Genomic DNA, 26,109 nt, shown 5'->3' with positions numbered 1-26,109 from the left:
TCACCATGTTGACCAGGATGGTCTCGATCTCTTGACCTCGTGATCCACCTACCTCGGCCTCCCAAAGTGCTGGGATTACAGGCTTGAGCCACCGCACCCGGCTCAAGTGATCCTTTTACTTCAGCCTCCCAAAGTGCTGGGATTATAGATGTGAGCCACCATGCCTGAGCATGTGGCATTCTCCAGTACCTACATTATCTCTTTCTTATTTTAAGTAATGTAATATTTTCAGATTTTTAGAAACTACCTTTTAGAAATTTTTATCTGGTAGAAAAGTGTATTTTAAATTATTATAGACTATTTTTTAATCTTTCTCTTAAACTAACTGGTTGCTTCTATGTATTTTTTCTCTTTCTGTATTCTTTCATGTTGATTGCTTAGAAATACTAAACTAGTAAGCCCTTGTTCTTGGGATATTTGAGGAAAATTTAGAACATTTTGTATGCCTGCCATTTCAGGACCTTGTAGAATAGTGTTGGCCCTAAATAAATAAACAGCAGTGCAGAGTTTTGTTTTCTGCAGCCATGGTAACCACTGCCTCTGTGCATTCTTTTTATAAATGAAAGAAAAAGAAACTGACTGCTCTTCTAAGCTTCCTTGTGAAAACAGGAATACTTGTTTTAAAAAAGTATACAAAAAGACTGTCCTTTAAGGAAATTGGAAAAGATTGATTGCACCCATACACTTTCTGATCTAACTTGGGGGAAAATGTTCCCATTCTGTTTTTTCTTTCTTGTCTCTTTGAGGCTTTTTCTCTCATCATTTACTTTTTAAATAGTTTGTTTTATTCTCTCTTATGGTTCCCTTTTCTATAAGAAGCCGGGTTGTCTTTTCTTAAACAACTAAACAAAAAACCTTTCCTCCAACTCTATTCTTTTTTTTAAAATTCTGACATTTTTGTAAGACTAGCTCTGTAGTTATTACCAATATTTGCTCCCCACTTGCTCCGTTATTCACCTAGTGGTTTCTACCGCACATTTCACAGACATTGCCTGATCAGAAGTTACAATGATCTCTTACTTACAAATCCTCGAGTTTGTCAGCTTTCTTCTGTTAAGTCTTTTTGGAGCAAAGTTTAACTCCCCTTGTTTTAGTGAGATACTGTATTTGTCTCTGATTTTTATGACATCTCTTGTGCTTATCCCCATTAATGTAGGCATTTTTTTAAGGTTTTGATTTCTGCCCTTCCATTTTTATATTCTGTACATTACCTATGATCATTTTCTTTTATGACTATGTTTCATACCTGTCTCTGCTCCTTAACTCACTTCACCTCAGAAGTGTATTTTCCATAGCCTGATAGACCTCTCCTTAGATTTCTGGCTATAATTCCAAACCTAACTTTTCAATTTTAATTCAGCGTTACACTTCTGCCTTCATCACCTGTTCCTTGGCTCCACCACCACCACTGCCACTCATCACTTTTTATACCTGCCTTTATTGTATTTATTTTGATATCACTAATCTAGTTATTTTGTTTTCTGGACTAAATTTATTCTTTCTGATTCTTCCAATTCTAAATGAGGCATCATCAAGTTTTTATTTAATCTAGCGGTCTGCTAATTCACTTATTTCCATGCATCTCATTCTTAAATGCTATACTTGGATCCATTCTTTTTGTCTTTAGATTAAAATCCAGCTTTTAGATTTCTGACAAACTTGGATGTGGGCATGAAGGCTTCCTTGAGAGCCAGAGCAGCATATATTCATTTCTAGTTATTCTCAAGTTCTTTGCCTCAGTTTATAAGATTTATGACAGAATAATAGTCACTATTTATGGTAGCTGATGAGTATGGTTTAAGGGACTGTAAAAGTCAAGGAGAAAAATGCTTTTTATAAATTGAAAAAAATTAAGAAGTTGGAATTTAGACAAATTTTTTTAAGTAGGGACGACTATCTTTTCATTATTTAATTTCTGTAGGATTTTACATTATTATTATTATACTTCTCTTGGAAGTTATTTCATCCTTGGATTGTTTTCTGCTATTTTATGTGCTCCATTATTAAGTTGTTAGGATATATATTCCCATTTCTTTTTTTTTTTTTTTTTTTTTTTTTTTTTTTTTTTTTTTTTTTTTTTTTTTTTTTTTTTTGAGGTGGAGTCTCTTGCTCTGTTGCCCAGGCTGGAGTATAGTGGTGTGATCTCGGCCCGATGCAACATCCGCCTCCTGGGTTCAAGCTATTCTCCTGCCTCAGCTTCCTGAGTAGTTGGGATTACAGGTGTGATATCTCCATGACTGGCTAATTTTTGTATTTTTAGTAGAGATGGGGTTTCACCATGTTGGTCAGGCTGGTCTTGAACTCCTGACCTTGTGATCTGCCCGCCTTGGCCTCCCAAAGTGCTTGGATTACAGGTGTTAGCCACCACGCCTGGCCACATATTCCCATTTCTATAGAAAACTTGAAAACATAGGTTACTATTACTAAATAAGAAAAAAAAAAACTTGAAAACATTTATTTATTTATTTGCTGACTTATTTTTGAGACAGGGTCTTGCTCTGTTGCCCAGACTGGAGTGCAGTGGTGCAATTATGGCTCACTGTAGCCACAACTGCCAGGGCTCAGGTGTTTCTCCCACTTAAGCCTCCCAAGTAGCTGGGACTGCAGGTGTGCACTAGCACACCTGGCCAATTTTTCTATTTTTTTTACAGAGACAGGGTCTTTCCATTTTACCCAGGTTGGGCTCGAATCCTGAGCTCAAACAATCCGCCCACCTCAGCCTCCCAGTTTTGAGATTACAGGTGTGAGCCACTATGCCTGGCCAAAAACATCCTTTAAAGTCCACATTATTTATGATGTCTTCCTTCGTCTCTGCTAGCTAGCAGTTATAGTTTGTTTTTTGCTTTCAGAGAATTAGGTATTACTGTAATAGTTTTTTTTTTTTAACAACTGCTTTCCATGTCTTATGTACACAGTAGGTCCTCAATAAATGTTAGTTAATTGAAATTATTTCCTTTATGCGTGGGATACTTTTCTTACTCATGGATTATAATCACTCTGACACAGATTGCTAAATGGCTGTGGGTAGATTGCATAATCTCTTAAATATCTTTGTCATGAAACTGGTAACGCCTTCCCTCAAAGGGTTAGGTTATCATTAGCTAGTAAAATGCTTTGAAGATGAAAAAGTTAAGGTTGAGCATTATGACTGTCCTATTAAGGGTGAATTATTAGTATCAGGTTTGTAGGTAGAAGCTTTCCCAAAGCTTGAAATTAATTAAATGGTGAAGTAATTATTTTGTAGCTGTTTACATCGTGGTTGCTTCCTTTACTTAAATCCCTAGATTTCTTTGGAGGGAAGGAGTCTTTGGTAATGCTCTTTATTCTGAGGTCACTGTCATAGAGCCAAATCAAGATTGAAACCCTCCCGTGACAAAAAGATAAATATACCAGTACATTGCAGCAGTTAGGATGATGTGCTTTGTATTATACTTGAAGTATGTTACACGCCAGAGGTCCTCAGACTTTTGTGTACTAAGAATCATTTGGAAGCCCTCATTAAAAATGTTTCACCTCCAGAGATTCTAGTCCAGCAGGTTGTATTTTTTAATGAGTAAGCCAGGTGATTTTTGATTTAGGTAGTATATAAACAACAGTTTGAGAAATACTTCTGAGTGGAATTGAAGAAAGCCAATAAGAATATGTGAATGACCAATAAATAAATATGCAAGACTCACTTAAATTGATATGCAGTATACTCAGATTGTTTTAAAAATTGCCAAACTTCAAATATTTTACTATTTTTTTGTCTTTAATTCAATAGCACATAGTGCTTATTTCCAGAGTATGTTTGGTAAACTAGTACCTGCAGATGTTCCATGATAAAAGAGAGCTTGATCAAATAAGTTTGTGAAATGTTATATACTTTATTCCATCCGTAGAGATTTACTTTGCATGTTATCATAATACTCTTAGAAGTTTTGCAACAAAAAGCCTTGGACCTCATTGTTTCCCAAACTTAATTGACCATGAGCCCTCCTTTCTTGCCCCTAATGATTTCTTTTTCTTTCTTCAATTTTTGAGATGGAGTCTCACTCTGTGGCCCAGGCTGGAGTGCAATGATGTGGTCTCGGCTCACTACAACCTCTGCCTCCCAGGTTCAAATGATTCTCCTGCCTCAGCCTCCCAAGTAGCTGGGTTTACAGGTGCCTGCCACCACAACTGGCTAATTTTTGTATTTTTTGTAGAGATGGGGTTTCACTCTGTTGGCCACACTGGCCTCAAACTCCTGACCTCATGATCAACCCACCTCAGCCTCCCGAAGTTCTGGTATTACAGGCATGAGCCACCGTGCCCAGCCCACCCCTAATAATTTCTATTAATAATTTGTGGCTGGGCATGGTGGCTCATGTCTGTAATCCCAGCACTTTGGAAGGCCAAGACTGGTGGGTCATGAGGTCAGGAGTTTGAGACCAGCCTGGCCAATATGGTGAAACCCTATCTCTACTAAAAATGCAAAAATTACCTGGGTCTGGTGGCGTGCCCTTGTAGTCCCGGATACTCAGGAGGCTGTGGCAGGAGAATCGCTTGAACCTGGGAGGCGGAGGTTGCTGTGAGCCGAGACCGTGCCATAGCACTCGATCCTGATAACAGAGCAAGACTTCATCTCAAAAAAAAAAAAAAAAAAAAAATTATGAACACATTTCTAGAAATTTTGTTTGTTGTTTTTCCGTGTTGTGGAGTTTTAAAAAAATGGGCATGTTTTTGTAATTCAGGAGCTTGAAATCTTGCTGGAATTCCAAGACGTGGACATGGCACTTTAAAGATGATAAATATATAATGCTAAGTTGAAATAATCAAGTGCCCAACTATATAGTAGAGTTGCAACTAGTATGAGGGAGATAAGCTTAATTTAGGGTAGATTCTTCAGGGAGCTTTCACTTAAAAAAAATGAGTTCCTGAGATAGTCTTGAAGGTAAGTGATCAAATTTAATTAGAAAGAGTAATGCTGGCCTGGGCTATTTAAATTGGTTTAGTAGTTCGTAGGTACTAGTTTCTGTATCACAGATATACCCTGGCATAAGACACATGATGTTGCTTTCTCAGTGACTACTTTTTCCCCCCCCCCCAATAAACAATCATTTTATTACTTGAGTACATTGTCAAATTTATGCAACCAGGGCAGAAGCTGTGGATGACTCATATTTTCAATTGGGAGGAAGGATTTGCTTGGTCTTGTATCAATAACATTGAGCCAGTCAGTGAATTTGCCTATCAGAATCAGATGGAATTTAGCATCCTTATCCTTTCTGTTGCTCCCAAGATGCTTTGGAACAGCAACTGCTTGCTTAATTAAACAGTAGAGATCCTCAGGGAGATCAGGAGCAAGTCCTTTGAACTTAAGGATTCTTAAGATTGTATTGCCTATCACAAAACATACTTGTGCAACACCGTGTGAGCCTCAGGATCGCACTGATTTGTGAGAGAGGCAGATCCTTCTTGGTCAGTTTGTAAATGTGCTCCTTCATGTCATCAGATGCCAACTTCAGCCAAGTGGGAACCTTGCAGTGACAGGGCAGAGCCGACTGAGACAGGCCCTTCCCAGAAGCATGTGACTCATGATGGTGGCAGTCAGGCGGCCCAGTGACTACATCTTGAATATGTTCTATAATGCTTTTCAAACTCTAATGTGCCCATGAATCGCCTAGGGATCTTTTTAAAAATGGTTTCTGATTCAGTGAGTCTGAGGGTGGAGGCTGAGATTCTACATTTCTAATGAGCTCCTAGATAGATGATGCCTATGTTGTTGGTTCACAGACCAGACTTGAAGTAAGAAACGTCTTGAATTAGTAGTTCAGTTAGATGACCTTTAATGCACACTTTAACCTTGGGAGTCTATAAATATCCCAGGTTGGAGTGGATGAGATAGTGTAAAGAAAACTGAAGCTAGGCATGGTGGCTCTTGCTTGTAATCCCTGTGCTTTGCGGGGCTGAGGCGGGAGGATCTCTTGAGGTCAGGAGTTTGAGAACAGCCTGGCAATGAGACCCTGCCTCAAATAAAATAAAATGATAAAAATGTAAAAACACTCATTTGAGTATAGTATGTCAATTAAGGATTATTACAAGATTGAATTACATCTTAAATGATTTTCCACCCTGTTCTGAATATAGTTTAGAAGTAGCTAACTAGCTTTTCTTGGGAACTTAACCTAATAAGTGATGGTGTATTACAAAACTAATACACCATCTTAATTATAGATCTGCTCATATTTGAATTTCAGTTGTTTTTTCTTTTGTGCCTTTTAGTACCAGTGTGGCCTTATGGCTGTGTGTGTGTGTATGTGTGTGTGTGTGTGTGTGTGTGTGTGTATGTGATAGAGAGAGAGAGAGAGAGAGAGAGAGAGAGATGGGGTCTTGCTCTTTTGCCCAGGCTGTGGCGTGACCCCAGCTTACTGCAGGTTTGACCTCTTGGGCTCAAGCGATCCTCCTGCCTCACCCCCACTGAGTAGCTGGGACTACTGGTGCATACCACCATGCCTAACTAATTTTTTTTTATTTTTGAGACAGAGTTTTGCCCTTGTTGCCCAGGCCAGAGTGCAGTGGCACAATCTTGGCTCACTGCAACCTCCACCTCCCAGGTTCAAGTGATTCTCCTGCCTCAGCCTTCCAGATCAGCTGGGATTACAGGCATGTGCTACCATGCCCAGCTAATTTTGTATTTTTAGTAGAGGTGGGGTTTCACCATGTTGGTCAGGCTGGTCTCACACTCCTGACCTCAGGTGATCCACCCACCTTGGCCTCCCAAAGTGCTGGAATTACTGGTGTAAGCCACCATGCCTGACTTAACTAGTTTTTAGTTTTAATTTTTTGTAGAGATGAGGTCTCATTACGTTACCCAGGCTGGTCTGGCACTCCTGGCCTCAAGCAGTCCTCCTGCACTGACCTTTCAAAGTTTTGGGATTTCAGGTGTGAGCTACTGTGCCTGGCCACAAATTATTTTTATATGGTAGCATGTTGAAAAGGATTATAGATACTTGTTGACAAAAAGAGTCAAACTCTGTAAAATATTGGAAGAGATTTATATTTTGAGCCAAATATGAGTTGCCATGGACGAAGACACAGTCTCAAGAGGTCCTGAGAATATGTACCCAAGGTGGTTGAGTTATAGCTTCGTTGTATACATTTTAGGAAGACATATGACATCAATCAATAAATGTGAGATGTATACATTGGTTCAGCCTGGAAAGACAGGAGGCTTACAGCTGATAGGTAGATTCAAATATTTTCTTTTTTTTTGAGATGGAATCTCGCTCTGTTGTCCAGGCTGGAGTATAGTGGAACAGTCTTGGCTCACTGCAGCCTCCACCTCTCAGGTTCAAGCAGTTCTCTACCTAAGCCTCCTGAGTAGCTGGGATTACAGGCACCCCACACCATGCACCATGCCCGTTTAATTTTTGTGTTTTCAGTAGCAACGGGGTTTCACCATCTTGATCAGGGTGGTCTTGAACTCCCGACCTCATGATCTACCCACCTTGGCCTCCCAAAGTGCTAGGATTACAGGCGTGAGCCACTGCGCCTGGCCCCAAAGATTTTCTAATTGGCAATTTGTTGGAAGAGTTATCTAAAAACCTGGAGTCAGTACAAAGGAGTATCTGGGTTAAGATAAAGGGTTGTGGACACCACAATTCTTATTACATAGATGCAGTGGCCTCCCTTAGAGACAATAGGTGGCAAATCTATTCTGTTCAGACCTTTAAAGGGTGTTAGGCCAGGTGCGGTGGCTCACACCTATAATCCTAGCACTTTGGGAATCTTAGGTGGGAGCATTGCTTGAGGCCGGTTTGAGACCAGTTTGGGCAATATAGTGAGGTGTCATCTTAACAACAATGAAATTAACTGGGCATGATGGCAGGTGCTTGTAGTCCCGGTTACTCAGGAGGCTGAGACTGGAGGATTGCTTCAGTCCAGGAGGCAGAGGCCACAGTGAGCCATTATCACACTACTGTATTCTAGCCTGGGTGACAGAGTGAGACTCTGTCTCAAAAAAGAAAATGATTCAGGTATATTATATGTGTATGTTTATATATTTATATATTCTTTAGCTCTCTCTGCTGAGAGCACTTAATTGCAGTCAAACCTCAGTAACAGTGAGTGCACCTAGTGCCCAGCTTTTCATTTCTAAATATTATCATTGATTAAGAGGGACCAAGGCTCCTTGGAGAAATACTATGGGACCAGAGAGGGAAAGTATAAAATGGGCCTACAGAATTTAGTTGTGCCAGAAAGTAAGGAAGTACTTAAAATTATGAGGATGTGTACTTTGAAGGGATTCACACTGGCTAAATTTCACATAATTTGAGCAACAAAATAGAGTAGGGGACTATAATTTATAGAATAAAATAAGAATCCATGAGGCCATACATATATAAATGAATAAATGAATTTGGAAGAACAGGGTAGGCTCTTTATTAAAATGCCAACTACAAATGTAGAAGGAATGATGGAATTAGGTAATCACCACGTTTGTGGTGTTTGATAATGGCAAGAGTAGTCAGTGAATGCTAAGGCTGGTTGGTGGACATTTGATGAGGAACAGGGTATTGGTGAATTATTGCAATAATTCCTCGTAATATATAGTCAAATACAAAGGAAAACATACTTTACAGTGAAGAAACCTGGCAGACACCAGGTTGACCAGGTGATGAAGGTTAACATTCCTGGGGATGGGAAGGATAAATATAATATACACAGCATCATTTCTGAATATTCTTATTAAGAATGCATGACCTGAATCTGATTACTAGGAACATCAGCTGGGCCCAGATGGAATGAAAGGCTTGTCCTTCTTTTTTTTTTTGAGATGGAGTCTTGCTCTGTCACCCAGTCTGGAGAGTGGTGGTTGCTCACTGCAACCTCCACCTCCTGGGTTTGAGTGAATCTTATACTTCAGCCTCCTGAGTAGCTGGGATTATAGGCACATACCACCATGCCTGGCACTTTTTTTTTTTTTTTTTTAAAGTTTTAGTAGAGATAGGTTGACCAGGCTTGTCTGAACGCCTGACCTCAGGTGATCTGTCTACCTTGGCCTCCCAAAGTGTTGGACTTACAGGTGTGAGCCACCATGCCTGGCTGGCCTGTACTCTTGACAGTTAAGGACATGAAAGATGGGTAAGGAAGGAAAGACTGATTGAGGGAGACTGAGGAGGTCCGTTAACTAAATGCAGTATGTGTTTCTGTATGGGATCCTGGACCTGAAAGAGATGCATTGTTGGGACCTTTGGTAAAATTTGAATATCTGTGGTTTGACTCTGTATTATACCAATGTTTATTTTCTGATTAGGGGGTTTGTATAGTGGTGATGTAACAAAATGCCCTTGTTTGGGGAGGTACATACTGGAGTATTTAGGAGAGTCTGAGGGATTGTGACATAGAAAGAGATATATATACACACAGCAAACGTTTAAGAACACACACCTTTGGCCGGGCGTGGTGGTTCATGCCTGTAATCCCAGCACTTTGGGAGGCCAATGTGGGTGGATCATGAGGTCAAGAGATTGAGACCATCCTGGCCAAAATGGTGAAACCCCATCTCTACCAAAAATACAAGAAGTTGCTGGATGTGGTGGCGCACACCTGTAATCCCAGCTCCTCGGGAGCCTGAGGCAGGAGAATCACTTGAATCCGGGAGGTGGAGGTTGTAGTGAGCCGAGATTGCACCACTGCACTCCAGCCTGGTGACCCGGCAACACTCCATGTAAAAAAACAAAACAAAACAAAACAAAAAAACCCCACACAGCCTTTCTTGAAGACTTTTTAAAGCAAAAACAAGAAACAGAACATACTTTTCTGATTATAAATGTAATCTTTCTTTTTTTATGTTTGCAGGTTTTATCTTTTGCTATATTTGCAGTATAATTCTTTTAGTAAATATTTGTTGGTTGACAAAATACTTTGCTTGATTACCCAAGAATATTAACAGTTCTTCTTTTTTTGAGACAAAGTCTTGCTCTGTCATCCAGGCTGGAGTGCACTGGCATGATCTCAGCTCAGTGCAACCTCTGCTTTCTGGGTTCAAGCTAGTCTCCTGCTTCAGCCTCCCAAGTAGCTGGAACTATAGGCGCCCGCCACTACACTCAGCTAATTTTTTTTTTTTTTTTTAGTAGAGACGAGGTTTTGCCATGTTGGCCAGTCTGGTCTTGAACCCCTGACCTCAAGTGATCTGACTGCCTTGGTCACCCAAAGTGCTGGGATTGCAGGAGTGAGCCACTACACCTGGCCCCTAATATCAACAATTCTATTTGTCTTAATAGGAATAATGAATACATTTTTAACATTGTCTTTCAGAAAGCTGAAGTTGATGGTAGTTTAAGTGACAGTCACGTATCTCCTCCAGCCAAACGCACTTTGAAACAACCTGAGTCTGTATGCAAAGACAAATCGAAATCAAGAAGTACTGGTCAGCGAGAGGAATGGAACTTATCAACTGGACAGGCCAGGTGAGAAAGGAGAACTCATTGATTGTTTTCTCTTAAATTACTGAATGTAATTCAGGGTTGATATTAGTGCTAATTTTCTTAGCTTATAAAGTAATGTCTTATAAATACTTATAAGTAAATTGTATTAAACTTATTTTATAATTTTTGTATGTAATTTTATTTTCTCCCAATATACTCTAAAATATATTTGTTCTATAAAGATATATGATATGTAACCGAAACTACCATAAGTAAAACAATACAGATTTTTATGACTCTTGAGTATGCATATGTATTTATAGTCCTGAAAATTTAAATAAAGCATATGGTCAGAATTTTATTTTTATTTGAAAATCTCCCTTTTGTAAGATTATTGGCTATTTCACTTGAATTGATATACTAAGATATAGTGATATTTAAATTAATTTTTAAAGACATCTTTTCATCTGTTACTCTGTTTTTAAATTTGCTTTGTGTCTGGTTCAGTATGTATCAGGAAAACTAAATTTCAGTCAGTTTTAGAATAAATGTTAATAATTTACTCTGAAACTGACTAAGATTAATTTACTACTAAATGGTAGTTAGGTTAGGCACACACATAGAAAAAAATTATTATTTGAGATGGAGTCTCGCTTTGTCACCCAGGCTGGAGTATGGTGTTGTGATCGCGGCTCACTGCAATCTCTGCCTCCTGGGTTCAAGCGATTCTCTTGCCTCAGGCTCCTGAGCAGCTGGGACTACAGGCGCGTGCCACCACGCCTGGCTAATTTTTTGTATTTTTAGTAGAGATGGGATTTCTCCATGTTGGCCAGGCTGGTCTCGAACTCCTGACCTCATGATCCACCTGCTTCCCAAAGTGCTGGGATTAAAGGCATGAGCCACCGTGCCCGGCCAGAAAAGATTTAAACATTGAAATCAGAATCTTTAGCTTCTGTTTTATATAAAGTCTTTATTTTATTTTTTTCCTAATTAAAAACAATTTTTTTACATGGATCTGGGAACTAAAGGATTCTTTAAAATCTTTAAAGTAGAAGTGCTGATGATGTGTGACGTGAACAGAAGTGAAAGGGAAGTCCTTTGGTTTTTTTCCTTCTTTAAGTATTTAAAAATATTTTGATTTTATATGTGTAGGTAAATTCTGGATACTTTTATTCTCTAGTGAAAAAAATCTTTGGGGTTTTATAGACTCTGACAGGCTTTGTACGTTTATTAGTTTCTAAGGGGTCTCTGTACTTACTAAAATATACTTCATAAGATGTACCTGTTATTTTATTTTATTTATTTATTTTTTTAATTTGCATTGTCTGGGGGCTAAGTAGAAAAATACATGAATCATAGTCTATTTTTGTTTTTTTTCCTTTCCCACACTCACACATCTGTGAGATGAAACAGGTCTGGATAATTATATTACTTTAGTACTGCCATGTAATTACACTTTTAGACTTAATCTACCTGTTGTAATCTATATCTTGCATTTGTTGAATAAGTGAATCAAATATCATCTTCTAGATAAATGTTCCTAACAATTTTTTTTTAGTGTTAAAATTTGACTTTTAAGATGATTTTAACAGTTTATTCAAGTGCAAGTAATATAGTAGATTTATCTACTCAGCAGGCCCTTACGTAAATTGATCTTGATTTTTTTTTTTTTTTTTTTTTTGAGTTAGAGTTTCGCTCTTGTCGCCCAGGCTGGAGTGCAATGGCGTCACCTCTGCTCACTGCAACCACCCAGCCTCCTGGATTCAAGTGATTCTCTTGCATCTGCCTCCTGAGTAGCTGGGATTATAGGTGCCTACCATCACGCCTGGCTAATTTTTGTGTTTTTAGTAGAAACGGGGTTTCACCACATTGGCCAGGCTTGTCTCGAACTTCTGACCTCAGGTGATTCACCTGCCCCTCGACTTCCCAAAGTGCTGAGATTATAGGCGTGAGCCATTGCACTTGGCCAGTATTTTATATAGAAGTCTTTCATATAAAAAAGCCTCAACAATTTTGGGAGAATGAGTGAAAGATGGCTATGCTTCCATTTAGGAATCATTTAGGTATCTTAGAGTGAGATATTTCTTCTTTAAAAAAATACAGAATACATTTCAAATAAAAAAATAATGAATACTAATACATTTACTGTTTCTATTTTGGCAAAAGAACAATGTTTAGTAGTTCACACAATTTAAAAAGATTTTTGAGGCCAGGCATGGTGGCTCATGCGTGTAATCCCAGAATTTTGGGAGGCCAAGGTGGGAGGATTGCTTGAACCCAGGAGTTCAAGAACAGCCTGGGCAATATAGTGAGACTCCATCTCTACAAAATATTAAAAAATTAGCTACAGTGGCACATGCTTGTAGTACCATCTACTCAAAAAGCTAAGGCTGGAGGATCTCATGAGCCTAGGAGTTTGAGGCTACAGTGAGCTGTGATCACCCCATTGCGCTCCACCCCCGGTGACAGAGTGAGACCAATCTTGGTTAAAAAAAAAAAAAGTTTCAATTTTTAGTTTATTCATCTAGGAGTATGAGTAATTGTTAAACTTTTAGAATTAGAGTCTTTTGATGTTTCAGATGACCTGAACATAAAATGCAGTTTAACCTATTAGATTCAATAGAATTTAATTTTTTTTTGTTTTGTTTTTGAGACAGAGTTTTGCACTTGTTACCCAAGCTGTAGTGCAATAGTGTGATTTTGGCTCACTGCAACCTCCGCCTCCCAGGTTCAAGCAATTCTCCTGCCTTAGCCTCCCCAGTAGCTGGGACTACAGGCGCATGCCACTACGCCCAGCTAATTTTTGTATGTTTAGTAGAGATGGGGTTTTACCATGTTGGCCAGGATGGTCTCTATCCCTCGACCTTCTGATCTGCCTGCCTTCCAGAGTGCTGGGATTACAGGTGTGAGTCACTGCACCTGGCCAATAGAATTTAATTTTAAGGAAAATGTGTAGTTAAAAATATTTTAGATTTTTAGATAATATAAATGCAAAAATTAAGAATTTCTTGAAGGCTTGTATTTATTTTTATATCATGAACCTGAGAATCTTGATTCCTTTATTTTGGTGGTCTAAACTCTTGTGGGCATCTAAGTCCAATGTATTGAAGTCCTTTCACGTAAAATAACTTGTTCCTTCATTCATACGGACGAAAATTTAATACAGATAAGAATTAGTATTAGCTATGAAAAATAATAAATTCTAAAGAACTTTGCAAAAACCACTAAGGTCATTAATGAAATTATTGTTGATTGACAAAATAAATTTCCATTTTAGAGTTAGGTAATTGGATGAAGATAGAGATAAAAATGGACCTAGAACGCCTGAATCTTCATAATTTATTTGAGCAAGATTATGAGTTTTCTTTTGGGGAGAAACCTGAGTTTAAAAGCCCAAGTGTATCACTTTTTTTTTTTTTTTTTTTCTGAGACCATTTTGCTCTTTGTGCCCAAGCAGATATGCAATGGCACGATCTTGGTTCATCACAGCCTCCACCTCTCAGGTTCAAGTGATTCTTCTGTCTCAGCCTCCTGAGTAGCTGGGATTACAGGCATGCACCACCATGCCCAGCTAATTTTGTATTTTTAGTAGCGGTGGGGTTTCTTCTTGTTTGTCAGGAAGGTCTCGAACTCCCCACCTCAGGTGATCTGCCCACCTTGGGCTCCCAAAGTTCTGGGATTATAGGCATGAGTCATTGCTCCCAGCTTAACATAATTTTAATGATTGATACTTTTAGTAAAATAGGATGTTTTTGGTCAAAAATATTTTTAAATATATTTATATTATATATGGAGATTCTTAAATATACATACATAGATGTTGTCGCTTACAAATATTTTGAATACAGAATGCTATTTTATTGACTTTTTTTTGTCAGCAGATATTTATTCAGTTACTAGTCATTTATTTAACCTGGTATTTATCTAGAATAATAGGCATATTCTGAGATACAGACAAACTAAATTTTTTGTAAGACTTATGGTATACTCATGCTTGTAATCCCAGCACTTTGGGAGGCTGAGTTGGGTGGATCACTTGAGGCCAGTAGTTTGAGACCAGTGTGGTCAACATGGTGAAATCCTGTCTCTACTAAAAACACAGAAATTAGCCAGGCATGATGGTGAGTGCCTATAATTCCAGCTACTTGGGTTGCTGAGGCACGAGGATCTCTTGAACCTGGGAGGTAGAGGCTGCAGTGAGCCAAGATTGCACCACTGCACTCTAGCCTGGGCGACAGAGTGAGACTCTGTCTAAAAAAAAAAAAATTTACTATATACTCAAATGTAGAATGCCTGAAAATTTCCTTTTGTGGTTAAGTAATAAGGAAATAGTGAGGTGAGGCAAAAGTATAACCACCTATGTGGACTGCTGAGGCATATTAGAATTGAGGAGTACTAGTGGTTAAGTGAGGTCTGTCAGAACTGGGGCTTTTCTGAATTGAGGTTTATAACCTTCATAAATCATTAAGTGCCTTGAGTTTATCTGGGAAAGGGAGAATAAATTTTTTTTTTTTTTTTTTTTTTTTTTTTATTTTTTAAATATTTTTTTTTTTTTTTTTTTTTTTTTTTTTTTTTAAAGTTGGAGTCTTACTCTGTTGCCCAGGCTAGAATGCAGTGGCACGCTCTTGGCTCACTGCAACCTCTGCCTCCCAGGTTCAAGCTATTCTTCTGTCTCAGCCTCCCGAGTAGCTGGGATTAACAGGTGGCCACTACCACGCCCAGCTAATATTTGTATTTTTAGTAGAGACGGGGTTTCACCACTTTGGCCAGGATGATTTCGATCTCTTGACCTCGTGATCCACCCACCTCCGTCTCCCAAAGTGCTGGGATTACAGATAAATATGATTTTTAAGTCTGGTATTGCAATGATGTGTGCCCCAGATAATTAAAGCTATAGAAAATTATAATGTAATAATCACCTAATGTAAAGTGAAACCCTTTCCATTTAAAAAATTCAGGAAACAGAGTTGTGTACAGTGACTCACGCCTGTAATCCCAGCACTTTGGGAGTCGGAGGCGGGTTGTGGGGGGGGGATCACCTGAGGTTAAGAGTTTGAGACCAGCCTGGCCAACATGGTGAAACACTGTCTCCACTAAAAATACAAAAATTAACTGTGTATGGTGATGCATACCTGTAATCCCAGCTACTCAAAAGGCTGAGGCATGAGAATTGCTTGAACTCAGGAGGCAGAGGTTGCAGTGAGCCAAGGAGATGCAGCCACTGCAGTCTAGCTTGGGCGACTGAGTGAGGCTCTGTCCCCTCAAAAAATAATAAATAATAAATAAAAATTCAGGAAACAGGGACATAGGGAAAAAAGTCTCCAACTCACCTACTTTCCTTTAAAAAAAACAAAAGAGCAAAGCTGCCTGCTCAATTTAAGTGACCAACTTTTCAGAACATTGATGTAATACAGAAACTTTTAGGCACATATGTCTAAGCAGGCTAATCCTTACAAAATCTCATAGGTCAGGCACAGTGCCTCATGCCTGTAACCCTAATACTTTGGGAGGCCGAGGCGGGTGGATCACCTGAGGTCAGGAGTTCAAGATCAGCCTGGCCAACATGGTGAAACCTCATCTCTACTAAAATACAAAAATTAGCCAGGCATGTTGGCTGGTGCCTCTAATCCCAGCTACTCGGGAGTCTGAGACGGGAGAATCTCTTGAACTTGGGAGATGGTGGTTGCAGTGAGCTGAGATCATGCCACTGCTCTCCAGCCTGGGTGGCTGAGTGAGACTGTCTCAAAAAAAACAAAAACAAAAAACAACAACAACAAAACCTCAGTATGTTAATATCTCTTAATATACTCATGTATTTCATGTCACGTCTCCTTTTTCACTCTCTCTCCCTTTTATAAAGATAAATGATGATGACAAAACGATGATAGTAATAATCTCTGACTGTAACGTAATTGGATCAATTGAAGAACAATTTTTTTTTCTTTTTTCTTAAAACAGATCTTTCATTAGTAACAATAAAAGCCAAGTAAACGTTGTCTTCTGTAGAGCAGACAAAAAGCTTATTGTGATTTTTCCCCAATGATGTTGCCATTGTTCCAAAAAGTTTTAGATTTCTTTTGTGGAATGACCTTAGGGTCTGCATCTTATTCTTTTTTTTTTTTTTTTTTTTTTTTTTTTTTTTTTTTTTTTTTTTTTTTTTTTTTTTTTTTTNTTTTGAGACAGAGTTTCGCTCTTGTTACCCAGGCTGGAGTGCAATGGCGTGATCTCGGCTCACCGCAACCTCCGCCTCCTGGGTTCAGGCAATTCTCCTGCCTCAGCCTCCTGAACAGCTGGGATTACAGGCATGTACCACCATGCCCAGCTAATTTTTTGTATTTTTAGTAGAGACGGGGTTTCACCATGTTGACCAGGATGCTCTCAATCTCTTGACCTTGTGATCCACCCGCCTCAGCCTCCCAAAGTGCTTGAATTACCCGCCCCCTGCCGCATCTTATTCTTTTGAACAATTCAAGTGATGTAAAATTCCAACCATTTGGCTTTGTGTACAGTGAAAATTCATTTGGTGCCAAGACTTGGGAATAAACTGACCAAGCTGAGTGAATGCTTTGTTGGGTCTAAAGACAAAGTATATTTTTGAAATAATAAAGTGGATTTTGAGGGTGATTCTCGAGAGTTCCAGAAATGCATTGTGCAATGGCAACATTATAAGAATACCTGTATTATATCCTTTTTTTTGAGTCTCCCTCTGTCGCCCAGGCTGGAGTGCAGTGGCATGATCTCAGTTCACTACCATCTCCACCTCCTGGGTTTAAGAAATTCTCCTGCCACAGCTTCCTGAGTAGCTGGGATTACAGACACGTGCCACCACACCTGGCTAATTTTTTTTGTATTTTTAGTAGAAATGGGTTTCACCATGTTGGTCAGGCTGGTCTTGAACACCTGACCTCATAATCCACCTGCCTCAGCCTCCCAAAGTGTTGGGATTACAAACATGAGCCAATGCACCTGGCCTAATCATTTTGTTACTTTATAGTCAGACTCATATGCCTGTAGAAACGTGTGCATTGTGTACAATAGTCCTAAAAGTGAAATTTTCTCCAAGAGATAGTTTATTAGGATAAGTTAGTTTTTTTGTTGTTGTTTTCTAGAGGAAAGGGGAGCTAGAATTTTTTTCTTTTTTGACAATCTGCAGATTCATAGTAGTTTGAGTTTTTTATTTTTTTTTGAGATGGAGTCTCACTCTCTGTTGCCCAGGCTGGAATGCAGTGGAGTGATCTCCACTCACTGCAACCTTTGCCTCCTGAGTTCAAGCGATTCTCCTGCCTCAGCCTCCTGAGTAGCTGAGATTACAGATGCCTGCCACCACGCCCAGCTTATTTTTGTATTTTTAGTAGAGATGGGGTTTCACCATGTTGGCCAGGCTGGTCTCAAACTCCTGATCTCAGGTAATCCGCCCGACTCAGCCTCCCAAAGTGGTGGGATTACAGGTGTAAGCCACTGCACCTGGCTTGAGTTTTTGTTTTTACCCTTTAGTCATTTTAACTGTGACCTTTTCTGGGCCAGGGGTATTGTGATGTACAGTATATTTATAATTTAACATGAAGAGTGCTGGAGTAACCAAAAATGTTAGATTAATTAAAAAATTTGTGCAAACCACATAGATAGAAGACAGTCATGTATTTATGATTTTCTGGATGTACTTTCCCTAGTTTTTTAATCTTCAAAACATAATGATTGGATATTTCAAAAATATCTTAGTTTGTGTTGACACCTCTTTTATTACGCAGCAATTTAGTTTTTACTTTTGAACTTTCTGACCATACTAAGAAGCATTGTGACTTTTTCCTAGTCCACATGTTTTGGTGGCCTTTTTAGTACCTTTCCAGTTATTTATATTTCTCTTCTTCCACCCAAAAGAGAATTGTAAAATGGCCCTTTTGATAAATCAGCTGTTTTCATTTGTCAGTTTAAATGTGTAATACAATACTTTGAAGAAATTATTAAATGATATTGGTATTCAAGCATGTTTTTCTTACTGTTTATTGTGTTAATATATTTATCATTGTTTGAAATTTATTTCATCAACCAAAACCAATAGTTAATGCCTGTGGCCATTGCTACTTATGGTCCTAGTTAATTTTATGGTACATATTAAGTTTAAGCCTTTTTTTTTTGGAATTTTAATTTGTAGAGTTGATGACAGAGTAAGCTAGGTTTGTAATCTGTTATTTAAGCTTTTCTTGAAATAATGAAATGGTTTTTAACTAGCTAGTATATTTTATTAATTAGCATATTGCCAATCTTACAGTAAAAATGTTATCTTTACTTTTAAAAAAGTTTTAAAGATTGAAATAATTCCAGCAATATTGCATTTCTTGCTTATATAAACAAATATTGATGTGTTTGCATATTAAATATAATTGTGTTCTAGGTTAACTTCTCAGCCTGGTGCTACATTACCAAACGGACATAGTAGCTTATGTGAGTATTCTATTATGAAACTGGTTAGTATTAAAATTCTTGTAATGTTAGAGAAAGCATTAAAGTGGGGAAAAATAGAGTGATTTAATAGTGTGCTGAGCATACGGTTGGAAATGGCTGAATTTCAGTCATAGTAAAAAAGATGTATGTAATTGTTGAACTTTGAGCAATCAGCATACCTGAAATAATTTAAATTATTTATGACAGATTGTAAAAATTATAGAAATTTTAGATTATTGAATATTAAAGCCATTTAAGAGGTTATATTCAACTTTTTGTAGGCTTTTAAAAGTAATTTTTTTTTCTTTTCTTTCTATACTCTGTACTTTGAAATGTAAATATCTCTCTTCTTGTAGCCCTTCGAAGCCATCCCCTTCGAGGGGAAAAGAAGGGAGATGGGGACCTTTCTTGTATAAATGGTGACATGGAAGTCAGAAAAAGTTGTCGTTCCAGGAAAAACAGATTTGAAAGCGTGAACCAGAGTTTGTTATTTGATCAACTAGTAAATAGGTATGAATGCTTATGTAGTAAGCAGTTTCATTTAATTATTTGGTTTTTAATATAATTATGTTTTAAAAAAATAACATAAGTGAGGATTTAGCAATAAATATGGTTCTTTTAAAACTTAACTTGAAGCTGGTGTGGTGGGCCACACCTAATAATCTCAGCACTTTGGAAGGATGAAGTGGGAGGGTCTACTTTAAGCCCAGGAGTTCAAAACCAGCCTGGGCAAAATAGTAAGATCTCATCTCTACTTTAAAAAACAAAGCAAAACAAAAACAGGAAAACTCATCTTAATTTGAATTAACAGTGGTTAGCAGTGATTGTCAGTTTTTTAGTCATTTGAGTCAATTTAATGTATAATTTGTGCAATAGCTAATTTTCTCATCTCTTTTAAGCTCTTCTGAATGGTTAGATAATATAAAAAGTAATTTTATCTTCACTACTATTGTCATTTGATAAGACATTTATGCTTTTGATAATTTTCAAGCAAGATTGTTTCATTATTGGCTGTACTGAATAGTAGAATAGTAGTTTTACATAGTCAAGATTTTGAATTGAAGATGTTTTGAGACTGAGTATGTGGGATTGAGTCTCTTAGCTAGTGAGTAAGCTGACTATCTGCTCAACATTTGCATCTATAAAACTTTTCTCAGATAATATGTCATCCTGCTTAATCCTTGCAACAGCCTGGAGAAGGTGGTCATTATAATCCCTATTTGACGAGAGGAAATTGTATTCCACAGTAGTAACATCAAATTTGGGCTTAAGTTATTTTTAAAACTTAAGTGTTGTTAAGTAGTTAGATCAGTATCTAGCTGCATAGTACCTGTTATGTAAGTATTTGTTTACAATATAGAAAAAAATTGCTAAGATAGCCAAGTGTGGTGGCTGGAGACTGTAGTCATAGCTGCTCAGGAGGCTGAAGTAGGAAGATCCTGAGCCCAGGAGTTCAAGACCAGTCAGGGCAACATAGTAAGACCCATCCTTTTTTTTTTTTTTTTTTTGGCATGGAATCTCACTCAGTTTCCCAGGCTGGAGTGCAGTGACCTGATCTCTGCTCACTACAACCTCCGCCTCCTGGGTTCAAGCCATTCTCCTGTCTCAGTCTCCTGAGTAGCTGGGACTACAGGCACCTGCCACCATGCCCAACTAATTTTTTGTAACTTTAGTAGAGACGAGGTTTCACTGTGTTAGCCAGGATGGTTTCGATGTCCTGACCTCATGATCCACTTGCCTTGGCCTCCCAAAGTGCTGAGATTACAGATGTGAGCCAAAGGAAAAATAATTGCTAAAATGTTAGCATGTGTTTCTTGAATGTCAGTGTTCTCGGATTTCTAAAAAAGCCTTTCCAGTAAACCTTATACTGGCTTTAAACTTTTTACAAATTGTTTTATTTTATGCAATGTTATTATTTCTTAACACTATCTCCAATAAAAAGATTGAATTAGTATTTTTTCAGTGTCATATATCTGATAATTATTTGTAGGGGCATTATGGATTTTTTAAATTGGGACTTTATTAACAAAAGCCTTATATTTGAAAAGTTTTATTTTAATGAATATTTAATATGTAGAAGATGTCCTGGTTTTGTTTTTCCTACTGGGCACTGTATTCTGATGATAGATGCTGTTATGAAAGAGGTATTTAATTGGGATGTGGTGGGGCGCACTACTGTACTTGCAGCACTTTGAGAGGCTGAGGTGAGTGAATCACTTGAGCCCAGGAGCTCAAGACCAGCCTGGGCAACATGGTGAAAGCTGATCTTCACACAAAAATATAAAAATTAGCTGGGCATGGTAGTGCATGGCTGTAGTCCCAGCTACTCGGAAGGCAGAGGTGGGAGGTTCAGTTGAGCCCAGGAGGTTGAGGCTGCAGTGAGCTGTGAACAGGCCACTGTACTACAGCCTGGATGACAGAGGGATACCCTATCTAAAAAAAAAAAAAGAAAAGTTATTTATAGTTACATATCAGAGATGATTTGATTACAGTTTCACAAAGAGCTTTTTTATGTATATGGTGCCACCATTGTCTAAATCCTGATTTTATTATATGATTTTAGTACTGCTGAAGCTGTACTACAGGAAATGGACAACATTAACATCCGACGGAATCGCCGGTCGGGAGAAGTAGAGCGACTTCGAATGTGGACAGATACAGAATTTGTGAGTATATTAGCTGGAGCAATCTTTGTAAATATTTTTTATTTTAACTGAGGAGTTTAAAGGGAGAATGCAACAGTTGTATTAGTTTGAATTGGCACAACTATTCCTTCTTCTTCATTTCCAACTTGCTTTCTTCCTTTCTTCAGCCTCCTGTTGCTATAGCCTTCCCAAGAAAACCCTCTTCACTTTTGCTAGATGAGTTACCTTAAAGTGCAGCTCTGATTCTGTTACTTTTCTGATTTGAACCATTAATAATTTTTTATTGTGCACCGAATTTATTAAAAACACCTTGACATTTATGATCTGGTTTCAACTTTTTGTTTTCTCACACAGCATTGCTTAAGTATAAACAAATCATTCTTGTTCCTATAACTTTTACTCCTGTTAATATTCCTAGTTAGTGACCGATTCAGTCCTGCCATTGTTTCAAGGTTAATTTCAAATACTGGCTCCCTTCCTTTTATCCCATAACAAAAGGAGAGTCTTCTGTTTGGATTTTAGAGACTTTGTACTCTTTATGGCAATTAACTTATTTTACTTTCTTTATAATTACCTGTGATTGTCTTATTTCTGTCCTACTAGGCTGTAATTTGCTTGAGGGAGGAAGTATGTTGCTGGCATTATGAGTTTTACATTTTTGTAGATTTATTATAAGTTTTTTCCCTTTTATCCCTTACATTTATTAAATTTAGGAAGCTACATTTCAGGTATCTATGGCATGCAAATAGGTGCTCAATAACTTTAATTGTGCAGGTATGTATCATTGGGTTGTTTTTTTATAGTGGAGAATAAATGTCATGTTACTATTTGACAGATTTTCTTTCTTTAAAAGGAAAACATGGATATGTATTCAAGAGTGAAAAGGCGAAGAAAGTCCCTAAGAAGAAATAGTTATGGGATACAAAATCATCATGAAGTTTCTACTGAGGGTGAAGAAGAAGGTTTGTAAAGCACCTTTTGAAATAAATGCTAGAAAGTTCAGGTGGAGGGAAGAAAAATAAAATATACAAGTAATATATGTAGAATATTGCTAGGTAGGTGATTTTTGGATTTTGAGATCTATATTAATTTGATATAATTTAAATTCAGTTGGCAATCTGAATTTCATTTCGTTCATTTGGAAAAATGTTTTTAACTGTACATTATACATTATGTAATGTATTTCTTTAGTAGCCATCTGGTATGGGATTTTCTTTAGGATCCTTTGCTTCTTAGGTGAGGCCTTTTTTATACTTAGGCACCTTCTAACTGGAAGGTTACTTTGCTATCCATGGCCTCTAAATCTCTGATTATGTGGATCTCAAGTTTAGGTATGGTCTGAGGAATAAAGAGTAAAGTTTAGAAAGACTTCTAATACCAGTGGAAGGGGATTACACTGTTCTTTCCTGAGGCCTTGATGGGTTCCGAACTGAATAACCCAGACTGAACTTGTAGTGCTGTAGTTGGGAACACGACAGCAGCACATTGGCCCCGTGAGTTATAAATTGGTGACCAGTACACCTATAGGATTTAATTCTGTAGGCATTAATTATTATTATTATTATTATTATTATTATTATTATTATTATTATGTGAGGTGGTGTCTGGCTTTTGTTGCCTAGGCTGGAGTGCAGTTATGCAATCTTGGCTCACTGTAACCTCTGCCTCCCAGATTCAAGCGATTCTCCTGCCTCAGCCTTCCAAGTAGCTGGGATTACAGGCGTGCTCCACCACACCCAGCTAATTTTTGTATTTTTAGTAGAGATGGGGTTTCACCTTGTTGGCCAGGCTTGTCTTGAGCTCCTCACCTCAGGTGATCTGCCCACTTTGGCCTCCCAAAGTGCTAGCATTACTGGCGTGAGCCACTACACCCAGCCTGGCATAAGCTTTATTGAGATGGATTTTGAGAAGATTTGGTATAAGCATAGTAAGGGGAATCTTACTAGTTCCCGTTATTTGTGTAGTTTAGATTGAGAAGACTGTTTTTTTTTAAATTCTGTAGTTAATATTTTTATTTGCCAGTTTTGAAGAGGTGGTACTTTATTGAGCAAATATTATTGTTGTTACAGCTAGAACCTCTAAATTGCTTCCTTTGGAGAAAATCAGTATAGGTGAGACAGATTTATAATGTAATTTTTGCCTTTTCATTAACTGAACATCTTTGTAGAGTTTCCAAAGTAGATACGCCATATTTAGAATTTTTGCCTATAATACTGTGATTGTACAGTCATTTTTCAAAAAGTAATGTTTTGGCTATTCATAAAATTTATTTAGGTACAAATATGTTATAGTATTATTTGGATAAATACTGTATTTGTCCATTTTTCTCTACAGCCTAACAACAGAAGTTTTTCAAATAATGCTTTCAGATGTCATGAGTAAAGTATAAAGTCCTTCGCAGTCTTTTTTTTTTTTTTTTTGAGACAGTTTCTTACTCTGTCATTGAGTCTGAAGCGCATTGTCACAATCCCAGTTCACTGCAGCCTTGATCTCCCAGGCTGAAACGATTCTCCTGCCTCAGCCTCCTGAGTAGCTAGGACCATAAGAACCCGCCATCATGCCCGGCTAAATCTTTTGTAATTTTTATAGAGATGGGGGTCTCAATATGTCATCCAGGCTGGTCTCGATCTCCTGAGCTCAAATAGTCTTCCTGCTTCAGCTTCCTAATGTGCTGGGATTATAGACGTAAGCCACCATGTTCAGCCCTTTGCAGTTTTAGTCTTCTACTTCCCTGAGTATCCTGCCAGCTTTATATTTTTTCTATGCTTTAATATGATTGTATTATATTGATAATTCTTGTGGCTAAAAAGTTACATATTGCATTTGGGGGTCCATACGCTTATTAATTTTCATGTTTTTTTTTTTTTTTTAAAATAGAAGCTGGGCACATGGCTCACCTTTGTAATCCCAGCACTTTGGGAGGCTGAGGGGGAAGGATCACTTGAGATCAGGAGTTCGAGACCACCCTGGCCAACATAGTGAAACCCTGTCTCTACCAAAAATAAAAAAATTTGCCAGGCATTGTGCACGCCCGTAACCTCAGCTACTCAGGAGGCTGAGATACGAGAATTGCTTGAAACTGGGAGGCAGACGTTGCAGTGAGTCAAGATTATGCCACTGCACTTCAGCCTGGGCAACAGAGACAGATTCTGTCTCAAAAAATAAAAAATAAAAAAAAAGAGTTGGAGTCTTGCTATGTAGCCTCAAGCTGGACTCAAACTCCTGGGCTCAATCCATCCTCCTGCCTTAGCCTCCTGAGTAGTTGGGCTATAGGCGCGTACCTCTGCGTCCAGCTATGCTTTTATTTTAACTCTACTTAGATGTTATATCGTAGCTATAGCCAAATTATTATTATTATTTTTTGAGACGGAGTCTTGGTCTGTTGCCCAGGCTGGAGTTCAGTGGTGCCATCTTGGCTCACTGCAGCCTCTGCCTCCTGGGTTCAAGCGATTCTCCTGCCTCGGCCTCCTGAGTAGCTGGGATTACAGGCATGCGCCACCATGGCCAGCTAATTTTTTTGTATTTTTAGTAGAGACGAGGTTTCACCATGTTGGCTAGGCTGGTCTCAAATGTCTGACTTCGTGATCCACCCTCCTCAGCCTCCCAAAGTGCTGGGATTACAGGCATCTAATCGCATTAATTTATTTGGCAGATAATTATGTTGATCATTGGCAGGGAAAGCATTTTCTTTTACATGTATATAATATGTTGGCATTTAAATTTTACCTGTGCAGAAACAGTAATGGATAAAGTATAAATATTCACTTCTAGAGTAGACTAATCCTTTTGGATTAAAACAGTGCTTTTTTCTTTTCTTTTTTGTGTGTGGGAAACTAGAATCTCAAGAGGAGGATGGAGATATAGAAGTTGAAGAGGCAGAAGGAGAAGAAAACGATAGACCGTATAATTTGAGACAGAGAAAAACAGTGGATCGATACCAAGCACCTCCAATAGGTAGGCAACTCTTAATAACTTTTTTCTTTTTGGTATTTGAGTAACTTACTCTGCCCCACTGCTTTTAAAAATATTAATATTGCCAAATTTAAAAGAAGGAAATCTCTTATTGGTTTTATATACTGTATCTTTTACTACATATACTTCTGTGCACACACATGCAACAAAGTCAAAGTACATGGTAGCAGCATTGATTTACATACAACATGTTCATTTTATTTATAGAAGCTTGTATTTAATAAATACTGCTCCTGCTTTTATATTATACTGTATAGTTTACTGAGCACTTCAATTTACAGCTGTTCTTTAGGGAAGGTATCTTTTTTTTTCTGAGACAGAATCTCGCTCTGTCAACCAGGCTAAAGTTCAGTGGCATGGTCTCAGTTCACTGCAACTTCTGCCTCCCGGGTTCAAGCAATTCTCCTGCCTTAGCCTCCTGAGTAGCTGGGATTACAGGTGCCCGCCACCATACCCAGCTAATTTTTGTATTTTTTCAGTAAAGACAGGGTTTTGCCATGTTGGCCAGGCTGGTGTTCGCAGCCTTCCAAAGTGCTGGGATCACAGGTGTGAGCCACCACGCCCTGCCTAGGGAAAATATCTTTATGGTCCAAGAGGTTAAGTGACTTACTCAAGGTCACAAAAATGGTATATGGCTGCAGCTTGGCCAATAACTT

General features: G+C 38.2%; 1 protein-coding gene and 1 pseudogene across 4 annotated transcripts in view; one reads left to right on the top strand and one right to left on the bottom strand.

Annotated features, from left to right (window-relative positions):
- The window catches only part of ATAD2B (ATPase family AAA domain containing 2B), a 186,756-nt gene that overhangs the window by 18,083 nt on the left and 142,564 nt on the right, over positions 1-26,109 (top strand). For all 4 annotated transcript variants that reach the window (XM_017526651.2, XM_017526643.2, XM_037737676.1 and 1 more), the window contains exons 2-7: positions 10,285-10,436; positions 18,787-18,836; positions 19,193-19,346; positions 21,400-21,502; positions 22,335-22,443; positions 25,319-25,435. In XM_017526651.2, the coding sequence (XP_017382140.1) occupies positions 10,285-10,436; positions 18,787-18,836; positions 19,193-19,346; positions 21,400-21,502; positions 22,335-22,443; positions 25,319-25,435 (685 nt within the window). The remainder of the gene's footprint in view (positions 1-10,284; positions 10,437-18,786; positions 18,837-19,192; positions 19,347-21,399; positions 21,503-22,334; positions 22,444-25,318; positions 25,436-26,109) is intronic.
- On the bottom strand, positions 4,817-6,208 carry LOC108301443 (annotated as a pseudogene).

This window comes from Cebus imitator, unplaced genomic scaffold (genome assembly GCF_001604975.1).
Source record: "Cebus imitator isolate Cc_AM_T3 unplaced genomic scaffold, Cebus_imitator-1.0 Scaffold1, whole genome shotgun sequence".
NCBI classification, from domain to species: Eukaryota; Metazoa; Chordata; class Mammalia; order Primates; family Cebidae; genus Cebus; species Cebus imitator.
The sequence above is the reverse complement of the archived record's forward strand: the minus strand, read 5'-3'. Positions and strand labels throughout refer to the sequence as shown.